The sequence below is a fragment of the Hyperolius riggenbachi genome, chromosome 4 (genome assembly GCF_040937935.1).
Source record: "Hyperolius riggenbachi isolate aHypRig1 chromosome 4, aHypRig1.pri, whole genome shotgun sequence".
NCBI classification, from domain to species: Eukaryota; Metazoa; Chordata; class Amphibia; order Anura; family Hyperoliidae; genus Hyperolius; species Hyperolius riggenbachi.
The window spans coordinates 142229874-142248278 of NC_090649.1; the positions used below are offsets into that span (position 1 = coordinate 142229874).

The following is an 18405-nucleotide window of genomic DNA, read 5'->3' on the forward strand; positions in this document are numbered from 1 at the left end:
CTTTCTGACATTGTTGTCAGATCTGAGAAGATTAGCTGCATGCTTCTTCCAGGTGTGTGATTTAGACACTACTGTAGCCATATAGACCATCAGGGCTTTCAGGCAACTGGTATTGTTTAAAAGGAAATAAATATGGCAGCCTCCATATACTTCTCGCTTCAGGATCCCTTTAAACAAATCCAGCATTGAACTTAAAGGAGACTCTTGCCTTCTAGAAAAAATGGATTCAAACTAAGAAACCGGTGTGTACAGATCAGTGAATTTAGTTTCACTGAACAATCATGCATTGATAAGAAAAGTGGCCAATGTGGAGGCATCAAGCATAAAAACTAAAGACGATATTATACTTTTATCCATGCTACTGTATAATGCACTCTGTGCACCAACAATGTCAATATTCATTCGCTAAAGTTTCTGGGTGTACCATGGTAAGTATCAGTCATACCTAGCACGTAATTATAATATGACACATTACCATAATAACTGCATAGCCATAATACTGCAGACATAATTGTATGTGGTCCTTCGGCTTTATAAATCAAAACCTCACAATGAAGCAATGACAGCTGGAGATTGCTCCTAGTATTGCTACAATTCCTTGTATACATGCAGTTATGGTTATGCAGATGTGTTTTTCATGTGATTTGTGTTGAGAAGAACTCAATAGTGTGCCAAAACTGAGCATAAAGTCTGTTGTGATCTATCTTAAAATGTGTGTTAACAGATAAATATATACTGCATTGCTGTACAGTATATATATGGTCTTGTCACTAACTGTCCCTCAAAGTAGCTCACAATCTAATCCCAACAATTGTCATATGTCTATGTATGTATTATGTAGTGTATGTGTTGTTTTTGGGATAGCCCATGCAGAAATGGGGAGAACATGCAAACTCCTTGCAGATAGTCCCCTGGCTGGGAATTCGAACCGGGGAACCAGCGCTACAAGGCGAGAGCGCTAACCCCTACGCCACCGTGCTGCCTGGTGCATATAATGTACACTTATTGAAAATGCTTCTGTCATCCCATTTAGCACACCAGCTCCCTCCTCCCAACTGCACCTAATGCCTGAAACACACCATGCAATTTCCTGTCAGATAGACGAGTCCAACTGATTATTTTCAACAGGTGCGATCTGATTTCCTATCATTTTTTTTTACAATTTTGTACAGAAGATCAGAAAACGATCGGAATTTAGATCAGACCTGTTGGAAATAATCGATTTGACCTGTTTATCTGACAGGAAATTTTGTGGCGTGTACCAGGCATGTCACTTGTAGAACTTTGGTGTATACTCTGCTGCTGCTACTTCCTCCTACCAATAGGTAGTGGCAACAAGGACAGGAAGCCTGCCCATTCCTTTCAGTGTAGAGGCAAAGGCCATGTGCTGTCTTCTACACTACAGACAGAGTGGCCCTGGGGACTGGAGCAGTATTTATATAAACAGAAGGCAGAGGACTAGCTATTACAGTCATAGTGCACTGCTGTCTATAAGTTCAGTCAGGTAGGAACAGATAACGGGCTATTAAGGTGGGAAGCAGAAAATGTGGACGCTGGGAAGGCTTGGGCCCCGTAGTAGGTCCCCATGTTATTAGCCCCTTATAGCGGCTATAACGGAAAATGTGTGCACAGGAGGTGCCCGAACAAAAATAGTGTACTTTAGAGGCACCCGCTATAAAACAGAAGTGCCTGCTATTTTGTGGGGGGCAATTAAAGGGAGGCTTACGTTACATAAGTAGCTAGTCATGCCACATGACCGAAAGAATTTTGCTACTTTTTGCAATCACATGCAACTTGCAAAACGCGAGGATACTAGCAAAATAATGAAAATCACAGGGATCCTTTTAAACTAGTGAGATTTTGCCTAATTGCAAATGTTCAGCATTTTTTTTTTTTGCGTTTTCACTTTGTGCTCCCAGCATCCAATATAAATTGCAGTAAAATCGCATTGTAAAATTGCAACAAAAATCGCATTATGATTTGCCATGTTAAAAGCTCTCAGTGGTTATCCAATCCCGTATATAACAATTCCACTGCATGCAAATTTATGAACACAACCCCATTAATTACAGCACACGTTCAGTGTATGTCAGCCATGGAAACTGGTAGCACGAGTGTCTTTAGTAGCACAGGAATGCTGTCAGTCACACTTTGTTTTGGCCTTTCTGAGTTACCAAGTGTCTGAATTGTTTGTTCAAATATCTCAGCAACCACACACAGTCCTCCCTCCAAACATTAGAGCACCTGCAGCCAGCACAGAGATTCTACTAACATTATCATTTTACACTTCTATATTTATTTTCTTCATAGTAATGTGGCTCAAGAACTGCTTGGATTACGCAGTCCTGGCTATCATTCCATTGGCAGTATGGAATATAGTTGTGAATATCCTCCTATATTTTCCTAATGGTGATACCACTTATGCTGCAAGCAACCAACTCACTAATTATGTCTGGTATTTCCAAGGCATCTGTTTTGGGGGCCTAATGGTAAGTAAAACATTCGGAGTTGTTTATTATTGCTTTAAAAAAAAATGAAGGGCTGTACACGTTTAAAGGAAACCTGAGGGGGAGGGGGGTATACAAATGACACATACCTGGCTTGAATACGATCTATGCTGCTGTGCTCGCATGTGTTTACAAAGCAAGCTAGCAAGGACAGAGATTCTAGGATTTAAAAAAAAGATTAAGGGAGAAAATGACATCGGTATTGGCTTCAGTCAGAGGAAACCGAAATGGCGAATGCCAGGAACCGAATTCTCTTTATTTATTATATAAAATTCACTGAAATAAAAATGTGGACAGTACTATATATCTGTTATGTAAGTAGAGCAAGTAGTTATCTACTTATAAATGTTTTTTTTTTCCTGGCATAGTATGGCTGTCCCTACTGCTTTGGAAGATAAATAATGGCCTTTGACCTGGCTGAACATTATACATAAATGAAACAAATACCCTGTATGTGTATGCAAAAGACATTACATTCCCAGTGAAATATGTGCGGGAATACGTCATTCAAAAACACTGTACCTCTATCACCACCTAGTGGTGAACCAGTGATACAATCAGTTACAGAGATTTTATTATAGCCTATGAGCAACTATCCATGATTTCTGAACAATTAAAAAAACTCACAGGTACTGAAAAGTAAGCATACACAGATTGGTCCCCTTGCCACCCTCACCTGCTTATAGTACCATCACCATCAAACAAAAAACATTTATACACCAATATCAATTCCACTTACATTTATTTATGGGTTTTGCTTCTTGATAATGCCGTCATTGATAAAATTCTATTATGTAATGCCTCTTGGAAGTGAATTGACCTGATGTAATATTCCCTATCATTGCAAACCAAGATGGAACCAAGGGGAACTCTGAAACCCAACAGGGTGCTCAGATATCTCTCGTGCCATTTAAAGAGCAAACTATAGTGAAAATGACCTAGCAAATTAAAATTGCTTATTTTTTTACAATATTAATGTATATATTATTTGGTCAGTGTTTGCCCATTGTAAAAACTTCCACTCTGATTTACATTCTGAAATGTATCAATGGTGGTGACGTCTTAGTTCTGCCAGGTGATCTGTACGGAATGTTTGTTGCTAAGAGTTCCCTGCACAGAGAGGGCTGGTGCACACCGAGCGGCTTTTTCACTGTTTCTGCGGATCCGCTTGGTCAATTTATCTTAATGGGGTGGTGCACACCAGAGTGGGAGGCGTTTTGCAGAAACGAATCCTCCAGGGGTGAGGCATTTTTTGGATTTCGGATGTTAAGTATAGGAAAAAACGCAAACCGCTCTGAAAAACGCCTGTTCAGAGCGGTTTTGCCGGCGTTTTTGTTACAGAAGCTGTTCAGTAACAGCTTTACTGTTCAGTTACAGCTTAGATGCTTTCCTTGCGTTGAAAGACATCCATGGCTACAATTACTAGGTAATGCCTATGATGTTGATCCAGGGATTTTATCTGATTGCCATCTGGAGTCAGGAAGGAATTTTTCCCTTTAGGGGCTAATTGAACCATGCCTTGTAAGGGTTTTTTCGCCTTCCTCTGGATCAACAGGGATATGTGAGGCAGCAGGCTGGTGTTGTACTTTATACTGGTTGAACTCGATGGACGTATGTCTTTTTTCAACCAAAATAACTATGTAACTATGTAACTATGTAATATATGAAATCTACTACACCAAAACCGCTACACAAAACCGCAAAACGCTAGCTGAAACGCTACAGAAAAAGAAGAAAAAGCGTTTCAAAATCTGCTAGTATTTTGCGGATCTGCTAGCGGTTTTTGGTGTGCACCAGGCCAGAGAGATATTGCTCTTGCTTGACAGTTGGAAAAAAACGGTTAATTCCTACAATGCAATGAGGTTCACTGACAACAAACTGTCAGGACTGTGGTCATGACATCACACTGTGGGGGGGGGCTGGACCAGAGTGGCTAACCAAGGGCCCTCCTTCAATGGCTATCATTCTTAAAAGCAGTGCGGTAAAAGAAATCTGTGCGGGAAAATACCGCATTCGGTAGTTTAGACTTCTGTGTGCTCATTCATAAAAAAGTTTACAGTTGCGATACAAGTTCGGTATTTTCCCAAACTAGGCAGGCGGTAGGCTGGTGGTATGTGAACAGAAAAAGATCCGCAAACCAGACCGGATTGAAGTGTAAAAGGCTGATATTTTTATTGAAAAAATCCACACAGTGCAATAAAATCACAGGATCAACTCACGCGTATCGGGCCTACCATCTGCCCTTAATCGTAGTTCAAGGCTGGTGGTATGTTTGCGTAACATATGAAGCTGCCGAGTTGATACATTTTCTCCTCCAGAGACAAAGTTACTATAGTTACATGTGCAATAAACTATAAGAATTTAAAAATTGCCTCTGTTTGCCCTGAATCTGCGCTGAATCTGTCTATTAGTCTTTCTAAACAATCTATTTAATTGCCACAGCTTAGAAGAACTGCAAAAAAATGTTACACATGCCAGGCTTTCTGATGTGAAATATATCTAAAAACAGGTACCCAAGGGGTTAAAAAAACACAGCCTTGGTATTCCGGAATGCCTTTTTTTGCTCTGCTCTCACTGCTGCTCAGGGCCGGTCCGCCCATGAGGCGGGGTGAAACAAATGCCTCAGGCAGCACTTCTGGGTGCGGCAGTTTAGTGTAGAGTGAACACCGCTGCATCCCACCAAACTCCACAACAGTGCAGGACCTGGTCAGCAAATCCAGGAATCACAAGTGAAAAAGAGAGGGTCCGCACATGTCAATGAAGATTTCATAGCAGAGCTATGATTAAGGACAGTTAGTCCGAAACATGTCAGCTACCTGATGTTTGCCCTGGATGTTTTGGATATGTCCAACAATAAAGGAAATCTTCATTGACATGTGCGGACCCTCTCTTTTTAACTGGGAGGTGGCACCCGCCTGTCCGTGGGTGTGGGGGGCCGCTGACCTGGAGGGGGTAGAGGGCAGGAAGGAGGTATTGGGCACAGTGGCAGGGAGGGAGGTCTGACCCCCCTCGCCTGGGTCACCCGATCTGCGCTCCCCCTCCAGCTTTTAAAGTTAAGCAGCAGCCGCTACTAGTAAGAAGCAGCGGGCGGGGATGACTCACCTCTTCTGAGTTCCTACAATGCCGCCCATTGTATTGTAAGTGGACGGCATTGCAGGAAGTGACAACAGTGGTGAGTCATCCCCACGCACTGCCTCTTAGTAATAGTGGTGGCTGCTGCTGAACTTAAGCTGGAGGGGGAGCGCAGATCGGGGGACCCAGGCGAGGGAGGGGTCCGACGCCCCTCCCCGCCGCTGTGCCCAATACCCCCTTCCTGCCCGCTACCCCCTCCAGCTCGGTGGCCCCCCACCCACGGCTTGGGGGGAGGGGCCCGCGGCAATTTCTCCCAAGTTTGCCTCAGGCGGCAAAAAGTCTAGGGCCGGCCCTGCTGCTGCTGCTGCCTGGGAGGTCTGTCTAATTAGCTTAGCTGTTCTCCGCATGGTTATCGCTACTTCAAAGGGTGCAGTAATCTCCTTGCTGATACCGCTTGCTCTAATCTTTATGAATTGACATATGGTGACATTTGTTAACATAATCACCGAACAAGGCGGTAATTTATCGCTCTGCTCGGGAATGTCAGCTTTTCATGCGGAAACAGCTTTTATGAATAAACACTTTGCTAAGTTCTCGGTAAATTCAGCTGTTTTCAGTATTTCCGAAATGCTTTATGAATGATAGCCAATGTATTAGCTATTTATTAAAAGCTAATACAAGGCCATGCAAAGCCATGGTATCAAAACAATAATAATAGTAATAATGAATATTGTAAAGAAAGGTGAGTACAGTGGTGAATTTACGTAGTTAAATATAATAAGAATGCATAAAGTAAATACTGTATGTAATTGCAAGTATCTGTTGCCCTTTCATTTCATGTGATGTGCTGAAACTATTTGTCTTATTTCAGATGGTTATTATAGCCACAATACTGTTACTAGTGGATTTCTACAAGTGCAGTTCACCATGCTGCTCCAGGAATGAGAAGTGTCCTGTATATTATCCTGTGAGTACACATCAGGTGTTCCTCCAATCCTCTAGATAGACTTATTGCTGGTGTGGGAGCAAGAAGAAGCTGCCAGTATTGTAAAACAGGACTGAAAACAATGAGACATGGTTGATTACAAAAATAATTTGTGCCAAAGTTACTGCAAGACTTCCAGCGTTATAAAAAAAATGTGCTGCTCTAGCTCAGGGACAAGCCCCATCATCTTCATGTGTATCAGCTGAAAAGTTTGCATAATACTTTATAACAAAAGTGATACAATACGGAATAGCTTCAAAATGCATCCCCTTTCACCAGTCCAACCATCTACTCAACCTTCCTCACTTCTGCCTGGTTGCTTTCCTACCAGAAACTCCCCCTCTCTACCTGGCCAGTTGCTCACTCTGACATCACCTTCTGTAATGGCTTTCACTGCTTTAACCAAACAGCGCCTTGCTTCACTAATCTTTAAAGCTCATCTCGCTACCTGTCCTCTGGACCCTATTCCCTCTTATTTTATATCCCCGGTCTCCTCTTTCTTCATCCCTGCTATAACCACTATTTTCAACCTCTCCATCTCAACTTTGATTTTCCCTTCCTTATTTAAACAAGCAATCATAAGACCACTACTCAAAAAACCTTATTTGGACCCTACCGCACTCTCTAATTATTGTCCAGTCTGAGTTCTTCCCTTTGCTTCCAAACTGCTGGAATGACACATCTATTCAGAACTGTCTGACTTCCTGTCTACTAACTCCTTGTTAAGCCCCATACACACACTTAACAGCGGTCTTTTAAGGTGCGTACACACGCACTACAGAGCCAACGTACACACGCACTACTGTCTGCTGAAAGTCCGCCCAGCGGGAGGGTCTGACGGACCCGTCGTTGGCTCTGTAGTGCGTGTGTACGCACCTTTAGGCTCTCACAACTTTTCTTGTGAAACACCTAAAAAAAATCTCTTGCTATTGTTCAAGCAGCGGATCAGACTGATAAGAAATCAATTCAACATTTGGATTGACTTCTTTTCAGTCTTATCAGCTGCTTGAACAATAGCAAGAGACTTTTTTTAGGTGTTTCACAAGAAAAGAGCCTAACCACTGTTGAGGGTGTGTATGGGGCTATAGACTCCCTCCAGTCTAGCTTCCGATCTCTCTATTCCACTGAAACAGTCCTCACCAAACTTGCAAACCTCCTTGTTGCAAAATCCAAAGGCCAATTTACTGTAATACCCCTTGACCTTTCCTCTGCCTTTGACACTGTCGATTACTCTGCTTCTCCAGACACGCTCGTCACTGGGTGTCAAGGACCTAGCACATTCTAGTTGGTTATCTGGTTTACCTCAAGACACGATTGCCCCTACATGATAGGAACATTGTACCATGAGGTGCTATGATGAGTATTGTAATTAGTAGGTATTTTGCAGTTTTGCGTTGAAAGTCAGAATTTGAAGTCCACAGAATTAAAAAATATATTCCAAACATTGCACAAAATTACATTTCTGTAATGCAATTTGAAAAATGTCTACTGACCTTGCTCAAGAGACATGGTTTTAAAAATGAAATGCAAAAAAGAGAAAAATTCAATGCGGAAATGCAAAAAGTCTAAGAGAAGCATTGTGAATATACTGTATTTTCTCAAATTCACACTAACCATAGTTAATCTTTTGGTTAGTGTGAAATAATATTCACAATAAATTACAACTTTGCTATTTCATAATGCAAGCTCGTAATCCATAAAATTTAAAATTCCATTTGAATTCCATGCAAAATTTTGGTGGATTTGGAATTTGGCAGTTCTGAGTCCGATGGCCCCTAGTCATTGAGGTAATCCTCTATAATAAAACCCCTGTGTCCCTGCCTACTGCTGTCTCTGTGTAGCTAGGTCCATGCTGTTTGCTACTGCGCATGTGCGCAGCACGGACCCGGACAGCCGTTGGGACTGGAGGACAGGGCCAGTGAGCTGGGCGGGCGTGTGTACGGGCGGACGGGTGCACGCGTGTGCACGAGTGGTGGGTGCGCAGCGGGTGTGCGCACAGATAAAAAGACAGACCTAGAGCTCATTTTTAAACAGGCTTGGGCCTACTAGTGTTTTCTATAAATCAAGAGAGCACTCTATAAAGATACAGGCCCATATGCAATTCACTTTTTCACTTGAGTTTTCTCCTAGGTGATAGTTTTAAATTTGTCAATAAAATGCCTTTTAAGTCACCAGAAAGCAAGAAAATACTCAAAATAAGTTTTGATAATACTCTTACACCTACTTTTTGGTATTTTTTAGTTGAAAAATGCTGGAAAGTTATTTTAAATCGAAGATGAAAAATTATCTCCTTGGAGAAAACTCAGGTGAAAAAATAAATTGCATATGGCCCACAGTGGCCCATATGCAATTCACTTTTTCACCTGAGTTTTCTCCTAGGAGATAATTTTTCATCTTCGATTTAAAATAACTTTCTAGCACTTTTCAATTTAAAAAGTACCAAAAAGTAGGTCAAAAAGTACTATCAAATTTATTTTCAGCATGTTCTTGCTTTCTGGTGGCTTAAAAGGCATTTTATTGCCAAGTTTAAAATTATCACCTAGTAGAAAACTCAGGTGAAAAAGTGAATTGCATATGGGCCAGTATGTCATATCAGTAGCAGCAGTACATAATTGGCAGATATCGGGTCCAACATTTTTGTAAACAACAACCACATACTAATGTTATTTTAAATTGTTAGGACTTTAAACATTATTGCTGTTGTTACTTTTCTATGCTCGGGGTTGTTTTTTATGTGTATTTTATACTTGAAGCAATTTATTGTATTGTTGTTTTTCAGAAGCTGGGATCCATGGCGTTCGCTGTTCTGGGTATTCTCTTTTCAGCATACACTTTAATCATCTCATCCTTGGGAATAGCGCACGGTCCATACTGCAGAACAGCTAATGGATGGCAGTACCCCTTTACCAGCACCGCAGGAGGGTATTGTAACTGTACTTATATAAAAACATTTAGCATGGTACAGTAAGATAGTCCTTCTAACACACAGGACTACAAATACAAAATCTACATTGTCTTTTCGCCTTCTAGGACCCACATGTTTAGACATAAGGAAGTACTAAGAAAGACACACAGCTTTGCCTACTAGAGGGAATATGTTAGATGCAGAGAAAACATGAGGCTAGAAAATGCCGAGACACTAGGATGTGTGAATGGTGGATTGTAAGGCCTCTTTTCCAAGAGCAGCTTAAGGCACTGAGGACAGGTGGTGGACAAGTGACCCCCTCCATGTAGTTGCATCTGAGGACAGTGGTTGTCTTGTTCAGATGCAACATACTTTTTTTTGCCACTGGGGAACATTGCCACATCTCAGAGGGTTCATGGGCTGTGTTACCGAATGCTGCCAATCATCTGCCTGTAATTAGAGCCAAAAGGCGCTTGCAGCCAGCAGCCAGGCGGCAGAACTGGTTGTCAAATGAGCAGTTCAGCTGTCCATGGTTAAGAGGCCTTAAATTGCGTTGTGCATGTAGTTAGTGCAGGTGTTCAAAAGCTCTTAATTGCATCCAACAATGCAATCCATGTTTACAAACACCACTTTATCATGTTACAGTGCGTATGTAGGCAGAGGAGAAATGCAGGGAAGCTCTTTTCATCCTTGTCTTGTAGAGAAGTTCAGAGAAGTTCCTGTTTTGTGAATTCCTCTGGACCTGATCGGATTTTGAAGTAATCAGAGATAGTTCACCAGTCACCACTCTTCTCTGCACAGCTGCCTTGGTAAAGCTACTTCCGTCAGGTTGGACATTACACATCTTCCATACTCCCATCACAAACAAGAGGATGCTCTCGTCTTCTTTACCTTCATTTCTTTCCTCTGGGAAGTGTGAACCCATTCCATTAAATTACAATGTAACGACTACTCTGAATGGTGGACCTTTTCTTTAGTGGATCTCATAGCACAAGTTCTATTTGTTTAATTGTGAGGGTTAATACTCTCTAAAAGGGCGCAGAATTTTGAAAAATATATAATCAAACTAATTATTTAACTATTTCCATGCCAGCAATCTCTGGCCCCTTAAAGACCAGAGACTGCTGGTTCACAAAACGGGGCTTAACAACGTCACGCTGCACAGACCTGCCGCTACCGCCATTAAAACCGCTCACCTGTTGCTGTTGTTCACTCGCTCTGCCATCTCCATGACGGCAGAGCTCCCTGAGCCGGTCAGGAGCCGATATCATTGGCTCCTGACCCCATGATCACTGTGAGCCAATCTATGTGAGCCAATGAGATTTTCTCACAGTGATCACGGGGTCAAGAGCCAATGAAATATGCTCCTTACCAGCTCAGGGAGCTCTGCCGTCATAGAGACGGCAGAGCGAGCGGGTGCGAGCGGCGGGGATGACTGACCACAATATCAGCCATACAGACCCCTCAATGATCTATTTGAGAAAAGGTAAAGATTTCTCATGGGAAAGAGGGCATCAACTACTGATTGGCATGAAGATCAATCCTGGGTTAAAGTTCCTTCAAGTCTGCTGCTCTCTAGACTGAGGCCGATGTGTGATTAACACAGTCAGGCCTGATAGTTTGTTTAACACGATTTACCTGCTATGATGAATGTTTCAAACAGAGAAAAAAATAGTTACACTGATTTTTTGTCTTTAATAGATATCTTTCAAATTCTTCAACATGGTCGCAGTGCCTGGAGCCCAGTTATGTGGTGGAATGGAACCTCATCTTATTCTCCATCCAGATTGCTCTCAGTGCTTTACAGGTCATCATTTGCTTTTCTAAAACAATATTCGATCTAAGAGATGCCTTTTGTTGGACTCATCGTATCTTAGCCCAGGTTAGTATTGATATCATCTTCTAATTTGTAAGCCTACAAGCCACATTTGTCTTTCTTTTTTTTATTTTTCAATATTATTTTATAGCATGATTTGCTACTTGTAATTTACAACGCACACTCATGCATACACACTGAGATGCACACACACACACACACACACACACACACACACACACACACACACACACACACACACACACACAGACACACACACACACACACACACACGCACGCACGCACATGTCCTTTTTAAGTCCTTAAAGTGAACCTCCAGACTAAAAATTGACTCAGCAGCACTGGAAAGGCCTGGTGTTTCTTTAACTGTTTCACAGCATCAGAACTTTTTTTTCTCTTATACAAGCCTCATTTTTAGCTGCACAGAAAAAAACTGCCCGGGCATTTTTCCCCTAATGCTGTGCAAAGCATGATGGGATTTGTGATGTTGTTGTTCTCGTTCTGCTGTTTTGGTGCAATGTTTTTTTTTTTTACATTTTGAATTTGACATTTGAAGCCTAGCACATGCAGCTGGGAGGGGTGATCAGGACACAGGACAGTTGGAACTGTGTCTCCTGCTCCCTGTCACTTCCTTTCAACCAAAAAGATGGCTGCCCCCATGACAAAGATGGCAGCCCCCATGAATCACAAACATTTGCCTGTTCTTTTAAAACGGGGTGGGTAAGAGATTATATTACCTATCTATTCTAATTAACATAACTAATTTAACTTAATGACAGTATGTTTGTTTAGGCTGAAGTTCCCCTTTAAGAATTATTTTTATTTTTTTGCAGCCTGAGAAGATATGACATTTCAATAGAAGATAGCGGATTACTAAACTTGTCCTTCCTTGGATATTTAACCTGCAAGTTTTATTGCAGCATCTACTACTTTGTATATAATATAAACTATTGTACTGATGACGCTCTCTCTTGTGGTTGAATCTAGGTATTGCAACTCTTCACTAAAATGGTTTTATATATGTTTAAGGCCTCTTGCACAGAATCAGAATCAGAATCAGTTTTATTTCGCCAAGTACAGCAAGAGCCATAATCGGAATTATTTGTGGTACACATGGCATAGACAGATACAACAGCACATACAATTTGAAATGCAGTAATCAGATATACAGAGGAGGCAGCGACGGGGACCAGCTGTCGGCCCGGCAATTATGAGTGCAGGCCGGACTGGGGAAAGTCAGAGTTCAGTGACCGAACGGCCTGGGGAAAGAAGGTGTTCTTCCGCCTGGTGGTTTTGGATGGTATAGTCCTGAAGCGGCGGCCCAACGGGAGGAGCCTGAAGTAGTGGCTGCCAGGGTGAGAGGGGTCACGGGAGATCATGGTGGCCCTCTTACTCAATCTAGCGGAGTGGAGGAGATCAAGAGGTGGAAGAGGAGACCCGATGATTCTCTCTGCATCAGCTATGACCCTCTGCAGTTTATGTTTATCACTGGCCGATGCACCCGCGTACCAAACAATGACTGAGGAGCAGAGGATGGATTCTATGGTGGCGGTATAGAAGCTGGCCAGCAGCTCCCGTGGCATGCCAAATCTCTTCAGTTGGCGCAGGAAGAACAGCCTCTGTTGGGATTTCTTTTGAATTTTAGTGGTGTTCTGCCCCCATTTCAGATTATTGGTGAGAGTCGTGCCAAGGAACCGAACCGATGACACTATAGAAACTTCTGTTCCTCCAATGAGGACAGGCGAGGGGGGGGGAGGGTTCCTCCTGAAGTCTACAACTAGTTCAACAGTCTTTGCAGTGTTGAGAACTAGGTTGTTCTCCCTGCACCAATTGCATATTCTCTCGACCTCGCTCCGGTATTCATGCTCTCCGTTGCTTCCAATTAGGCCAATAATGGTGGTGTCATCCGCAAATTTGATGACCTTCACAGAGTCAGCGGATGAGATACAGTCGTTGGTATAAAGGGAGAACAGTAGAGGTGACAGAACACAGCCTTGTGGAGCCCCAGTATTGGTGGTTCGAATGCTGGAGTAATAGTTGCCGAGCTTCACCTGTTGTGTTCTATTTGTCAGGAAGTCCTTGATCCATGCTCGGAGAGTGGGATCAACTCCGAGCTGTGTCAGATTGGTGATCAGGATGTCAGGGCAGATCGTGTTGAACGCTGAGCTAAAGTCTAGGAACAGGATCCTGGCATAGGAGGCCGGCCTGTCTAAGTGCTCAGTGATGTGTGCCACGCTGACATTGATGGCATCCTCCACGGATCTGTTTGCCCTATATGCAAATTGGAGCGGGTCTAAAAGGGCGTCTGTGGACCTCTTCAGGTGGGCAAGGACCAGCCGCTCGAGGAGCTTCATGATGTTAGAGGTTAGGGCCACTGGGCGGAAGTTATTGTGCTCGGAACTGCCTGTTTTTTTTTTTTTGCATGCATTTCAGATTCCGATTCCGCTTTTTAATCTGTTTTTACATCCGATTCCGATTCAGATTTTTAATCTTAACTGCATGCTGCGTTTTTTGATCCGTTTTTCTGTTGAATGTATTCAAGGAAAATCGGAAACGGAATCGGAATCGGAAACGGAATCGGAATCGGAAAACGGATTTGCAGTGTGCAGGGAGCCTCAATAGCATTACAAAAGCAATTACTGTATCAGACAGCGAATAAACAGCTGAGCATGTATCCATGCATCTTGAAAATATGTATCACTATATTTTTCTTATGCATTTTGTATTTATCTTAAAGTGAACCTGAGGTGAGAGATATGTGAAGGCTGCCATATGTACCGGTATTTCCTTTTAAGCAATACCAGTTGCCTGGATGCCCTGTTGATCCTCTGCCTAAAATTTTCAGGCATAGATCATAGATATGCAGAGCAGGTGTTCTGACAATATTGTCAGAAGAGACGAGACTAGCCACATGCTTGTTTCTGGTGTAATTCATACACTACTGCAGACAAATAGACCAGCTGGGCTGCCAGGAAACTGGTATTGTTTAAAAGGAAATAAATATGGCAGCCTCCATATCACTCTCACCTCGAGTTAACTTTAATATAGGTTATCATGTTTTGGGAAATCTCAGTAATGGCTACTTTTGCCCAATTGCAGACTGCACAGCAGGGGCGTAACTAGAAATCACTGGGCCCCCCCTGCAAAACTTAGAATGCTCGACCCCTCCCCCCCCCCCTCTCGCTTTCTGCACAGGTAAACTGAGAACCAGTTATTCAATTGGCTAGTGCATACTTGAAGGTGTTTTCCCCATGCAAATAAAAACAGACAGCAGTGAAGCACTGCACACATTTTCTCTATCAATTACATTGGCTTTTGTGATAAAACATGCATGTTTACACACATACAGACACACACAGTGTGCAGAAAACACATACAGAAAACTGACAGAGTGAGCTTCTAGCCTCAGCTTATTACATTCACTCTGTCCATCGCTAATGGAGCAGAACTGTCTCTGCAGACTACACTAGACCAGCATCAGTACAGTACAGAGCACTTGGGAAGGGGTGGAGAGGTTGGAGGCTGGGCACTGTACAAAAGAGCATACTGTACACTGAATAGGGACTATCTACAAATCTTTGTCTACAAAACTTTGTATGATTCCTTATCAGTGGCTGAGCAGATGCAGTAGTTAGAACAATTGTGCAGAGAGCAGATAGTTTTTTTCTCTCCGTGCCCTTAGTTGTCAGTCTCTTAGGTCAGGGAAAAGAAACTTCTCCCACAGGGTCCCTGGCGGCTTATGGCCCCCCTGCGGCTGCATCCCTTGCAGGGTCTTTTATTACGCCCCTGCTGCAGAATAGAATAGCCCATGTTTAACCTCTGTGTCTGATTGAATAGAAGGAGCAAGACTTTTGACCCCTCTAACCAGTTACCTCGGTAGTGTAGAGAAACCTGATATGTGAGTGATCATAACAGCATGAAAACAGTAGTGATTGATGAATTTACCTTATTTTCAGATATAGAGGGAAAGGGTTGGAAGGGAATTGTACAGTAAAAAACGATGCAAAAAAAACGCCAAAAATCCCCTTTCAGACATCAGACATGCAGGATTTATTTGGGAACGCATACAGAAGCAGAGTTAGGTTTTCTTATTCACAGTTAGATAACATAGATGAGCCCAAATCATTTTACATTTTTAATCAAAGTACTGTAAATAAAGAGAATGGTACATCAATATTTACCAACAAGATAAATAGATCACAACCTAAAATTCATGGGATTTAACAGAATAATTCTACTTATGGTTTCCTTTATTTTTTTGTCTGGTCCTATCTTAAAGTGTACCAGAGATGAAGTAACTTAAAGTGACTCTGTAACAAAAATTACAAAGTTTTTTCTACCATCCTACAAGTTCCTAAACCTATTCTAATGTGATCTGGCTTGCTGCAGCTCTTTCTACTATAACCATCTCTGTAATAAATCAATGTATCTTTCCCCTGTCAGACTTGTCGGCCTGTGTCTGGAAGGCTGCCAAGTTCTTCAGTGTTGAACTGTTCCTCTATGCACACTCCAGTGTGTGTTTTATTTACATAAGCCAGCAGCTTCTCTGCTATCTTATCAGTGATAGAAGAGAGCTGGATAAAAATCCTCCTCTGGAGGCTGTGAAAGGAGCTGGTCTGTCACATACTAAGGAATTAACGACATAGGCAGAGCTGTCTGCAGGAAGCCTGTAATGTTCAGTGCATGAGAGAAGCTGGGGACAGAAGGTAAACACACACAAGTGATCTCTTGAGATTCAGAAGTAAGGCTGTATACAGCCTGCTTGTGTATGGATGTATTTTCTATGTGTGGACATGCTGTACATCAACCTACTTCCTGTTTTGGTGGCCATTTTGTTTGTTTATAAACAAACTTTTTAAAACAGTTTTTGACTACTTTTAATGCGGCGGGGAGCGGTGAAATTGTGACAGAGGGTAATAGGAGATGTCCCCTAACGCACTGGTATGTTTACTTTTGTGTATTTTAACAATACAGATTCTCTTTAAAGAGAACCAGAGACGAAGCACCCTCATGTATTTTATTACATTTATCAGTGGGAACATGACAGTAAACACCTACCCTGCTTTTAGTTTCATTGTTATCTGCTTAATTAGTCTATTAGCAGCTGTGATAAGAATCCACCGACTATTCAGTCGAGGTTTGACCTGGAATCATTATAGCTGAGTCACTCCACTGTGAAGTGTTTACAAGCCCAAGCCTTCCCCCTCCTGGCTTAGATTTCCTGCATACTGAGAGCTGTGATGACTGGGAGGGGCTGCTCTGCTGAGAGAGAAGCTCTGTGGCTGTAATATGATCCCTGTGTGCTCTGTCTGCATAGATGCTGATCACTGCAGTTTCATTCCTATGAGAGACACTTCCTACAGGCAGTACATCATACCAAAATGAAAGCACACAGATGAGCCTTTCTCATATAGCCTAGATAGCAGCCTAGTCTCATATAGCCTAGACAGCACATCCAGAACAACTCATATAACCCGGAAGGAGAAGGGATATGAGCTGGCGGCCATATTTGATTTTTCCTGGAGCAATAATGGATAAAAAACACTAAAAAAGGCACACCAGAGCGGCAAAATTATCAGGTAGAGCATTTATTCTTTACAAGCTATCAACTGATATGTTTATTTTGTGTGAAACGTTCATCTCTGGTTCCCTTTAAAAGATTTATATATACTTGGGGCTTCCTCCTGTGAAAAATTGTAAAATCTAAAATACTTTTAAACATGCACAAATAAGAAGTATGCTTCTTGCAGAGTAAAATGAGCCATAAATTACCTTTCTCCTATGTTGCTGTCGCTTACTGTTGGTGGTAGAAATCTGACAGAACTAGTCCATCTATTCATTGGGGATTCCCAGTACGGCCTTTATGGCTTATAAAGAAATTCCCTGAAAAAGATTTATACAAAGATACTGGCCAGCCTCCTTGCTCGCTGCACACTTATTTGGCAGTTGGATGGAGCAACTGCCATTCACTAAGTGCTTTTGAAAATAAAGAAAACTGTGAGAACCCCCATGAGCAGATGAGTTAGTTCAAAACCTGTCGGTTCTGTCAGATTTCTAATACCTACTGTAAGTGACAGCAACATAGGAGAGAAGTAATTTATGGCTTATTTTACTTTGGAAGAAACATACTTCTTATTAAACACCTTAACACCTCAATCTTTCATACAATTCACCTCAAAAATCTGTGATAAATGAACCCAATGTGAAATGTTATCATCCACCCCAAACCTCACACAACCCCAGAACTAATATTCCGGAGTCCTAACATTATCTGCACATCTGACTGTCCTTAGATGCCTGCAGTCAGCTGTATTTTGGTTACTTTTTAACATTATGTGCACAGAACGTGTCTGAACGTTTGAAAATGAACAAAGCCACGCGCATACACTATTCAGTGCCCATGCTGTAAAGATGTGATGTCTACTCAGCTTTTGTGTTATTAGTAATCAGCAGATTAACCACTTCACCACTGAGGGGTTTTACCCCCTGACCACCAGAGCAATTTTCACCTTTCAGCGCTCCTTCCATTCATTCGTCTATAACTTTATTATTACTTATCGCAATGAAATGAACTATATCTTGTTTTTTTCGCCACCAATTAGGCTTTCTTTAGGTGGGACATTATGCCAAGAATTATTTTTTTCTAAATGTGTTTTAATGGGAAAATAGGAAAAATGTGGGGAAAAAAAAAATATTTTTCAGTTTTCGGCCATTATAGTTTTTAAATAATGCATGCTACTGTAATTAAAACCCATGAAATTTATGTGCCCTTTTGTCCCGGTTATAAAACCGTTTAAATTATGTCCCTATCACAATGTTTGGCGCCAATATTTCATTTGGAAATAAAGGTGCATTTTTTTCAGTTTTGCGTCCATCCCTAATTACAAGCCCATAGTTTATAAAGTAACAGTGTTTATACCCTCTTGACTTAAATATTTAAAAAGTTCAGTCCCTAAGGTAACTAATTATGTATTTTTTTTAATTGTAAATTTTTGATTTTTTTTTTAATTACAAAAAAAAAAAAAATGGGGAGTGTGGGAGGTAATGAGTTAATTTTGTGTGTAAAAGTCATTTATTTGTATGTGAAAAATGTGTAGGG

General features: G+C 41.8%; 1 protein-coding gene across 1 annotated transcript; it reads left to right on the forward strand.

Annotated features, from left to right (window-relative positions):
* Positions 1–2307: 2307 nt before the first annotated feature.
* Positions 2308–12213, forward strand: TM4SF18 (transmembrane 4 L six family member 18). Its single transcript, XM_068279232.1, has 5 exons — positions 2308–2489; positions 6451–6546; positions 9344–9486; positions 11171–11351; positions 12140–12213. Exons 1-5 carry the CDS (start codon positions 2313–2315, stop codon positions 12152–12154), a joined length of 612 nt encoding a protein of 203 aa, XP_068135333.1. The 5' UTR covers positions 2308–2312; the 3' UTR covers positions 12155–12213.
* The last annotated feature ends 6192 nt before the right edge of the window (positions 12214–18405 follow it).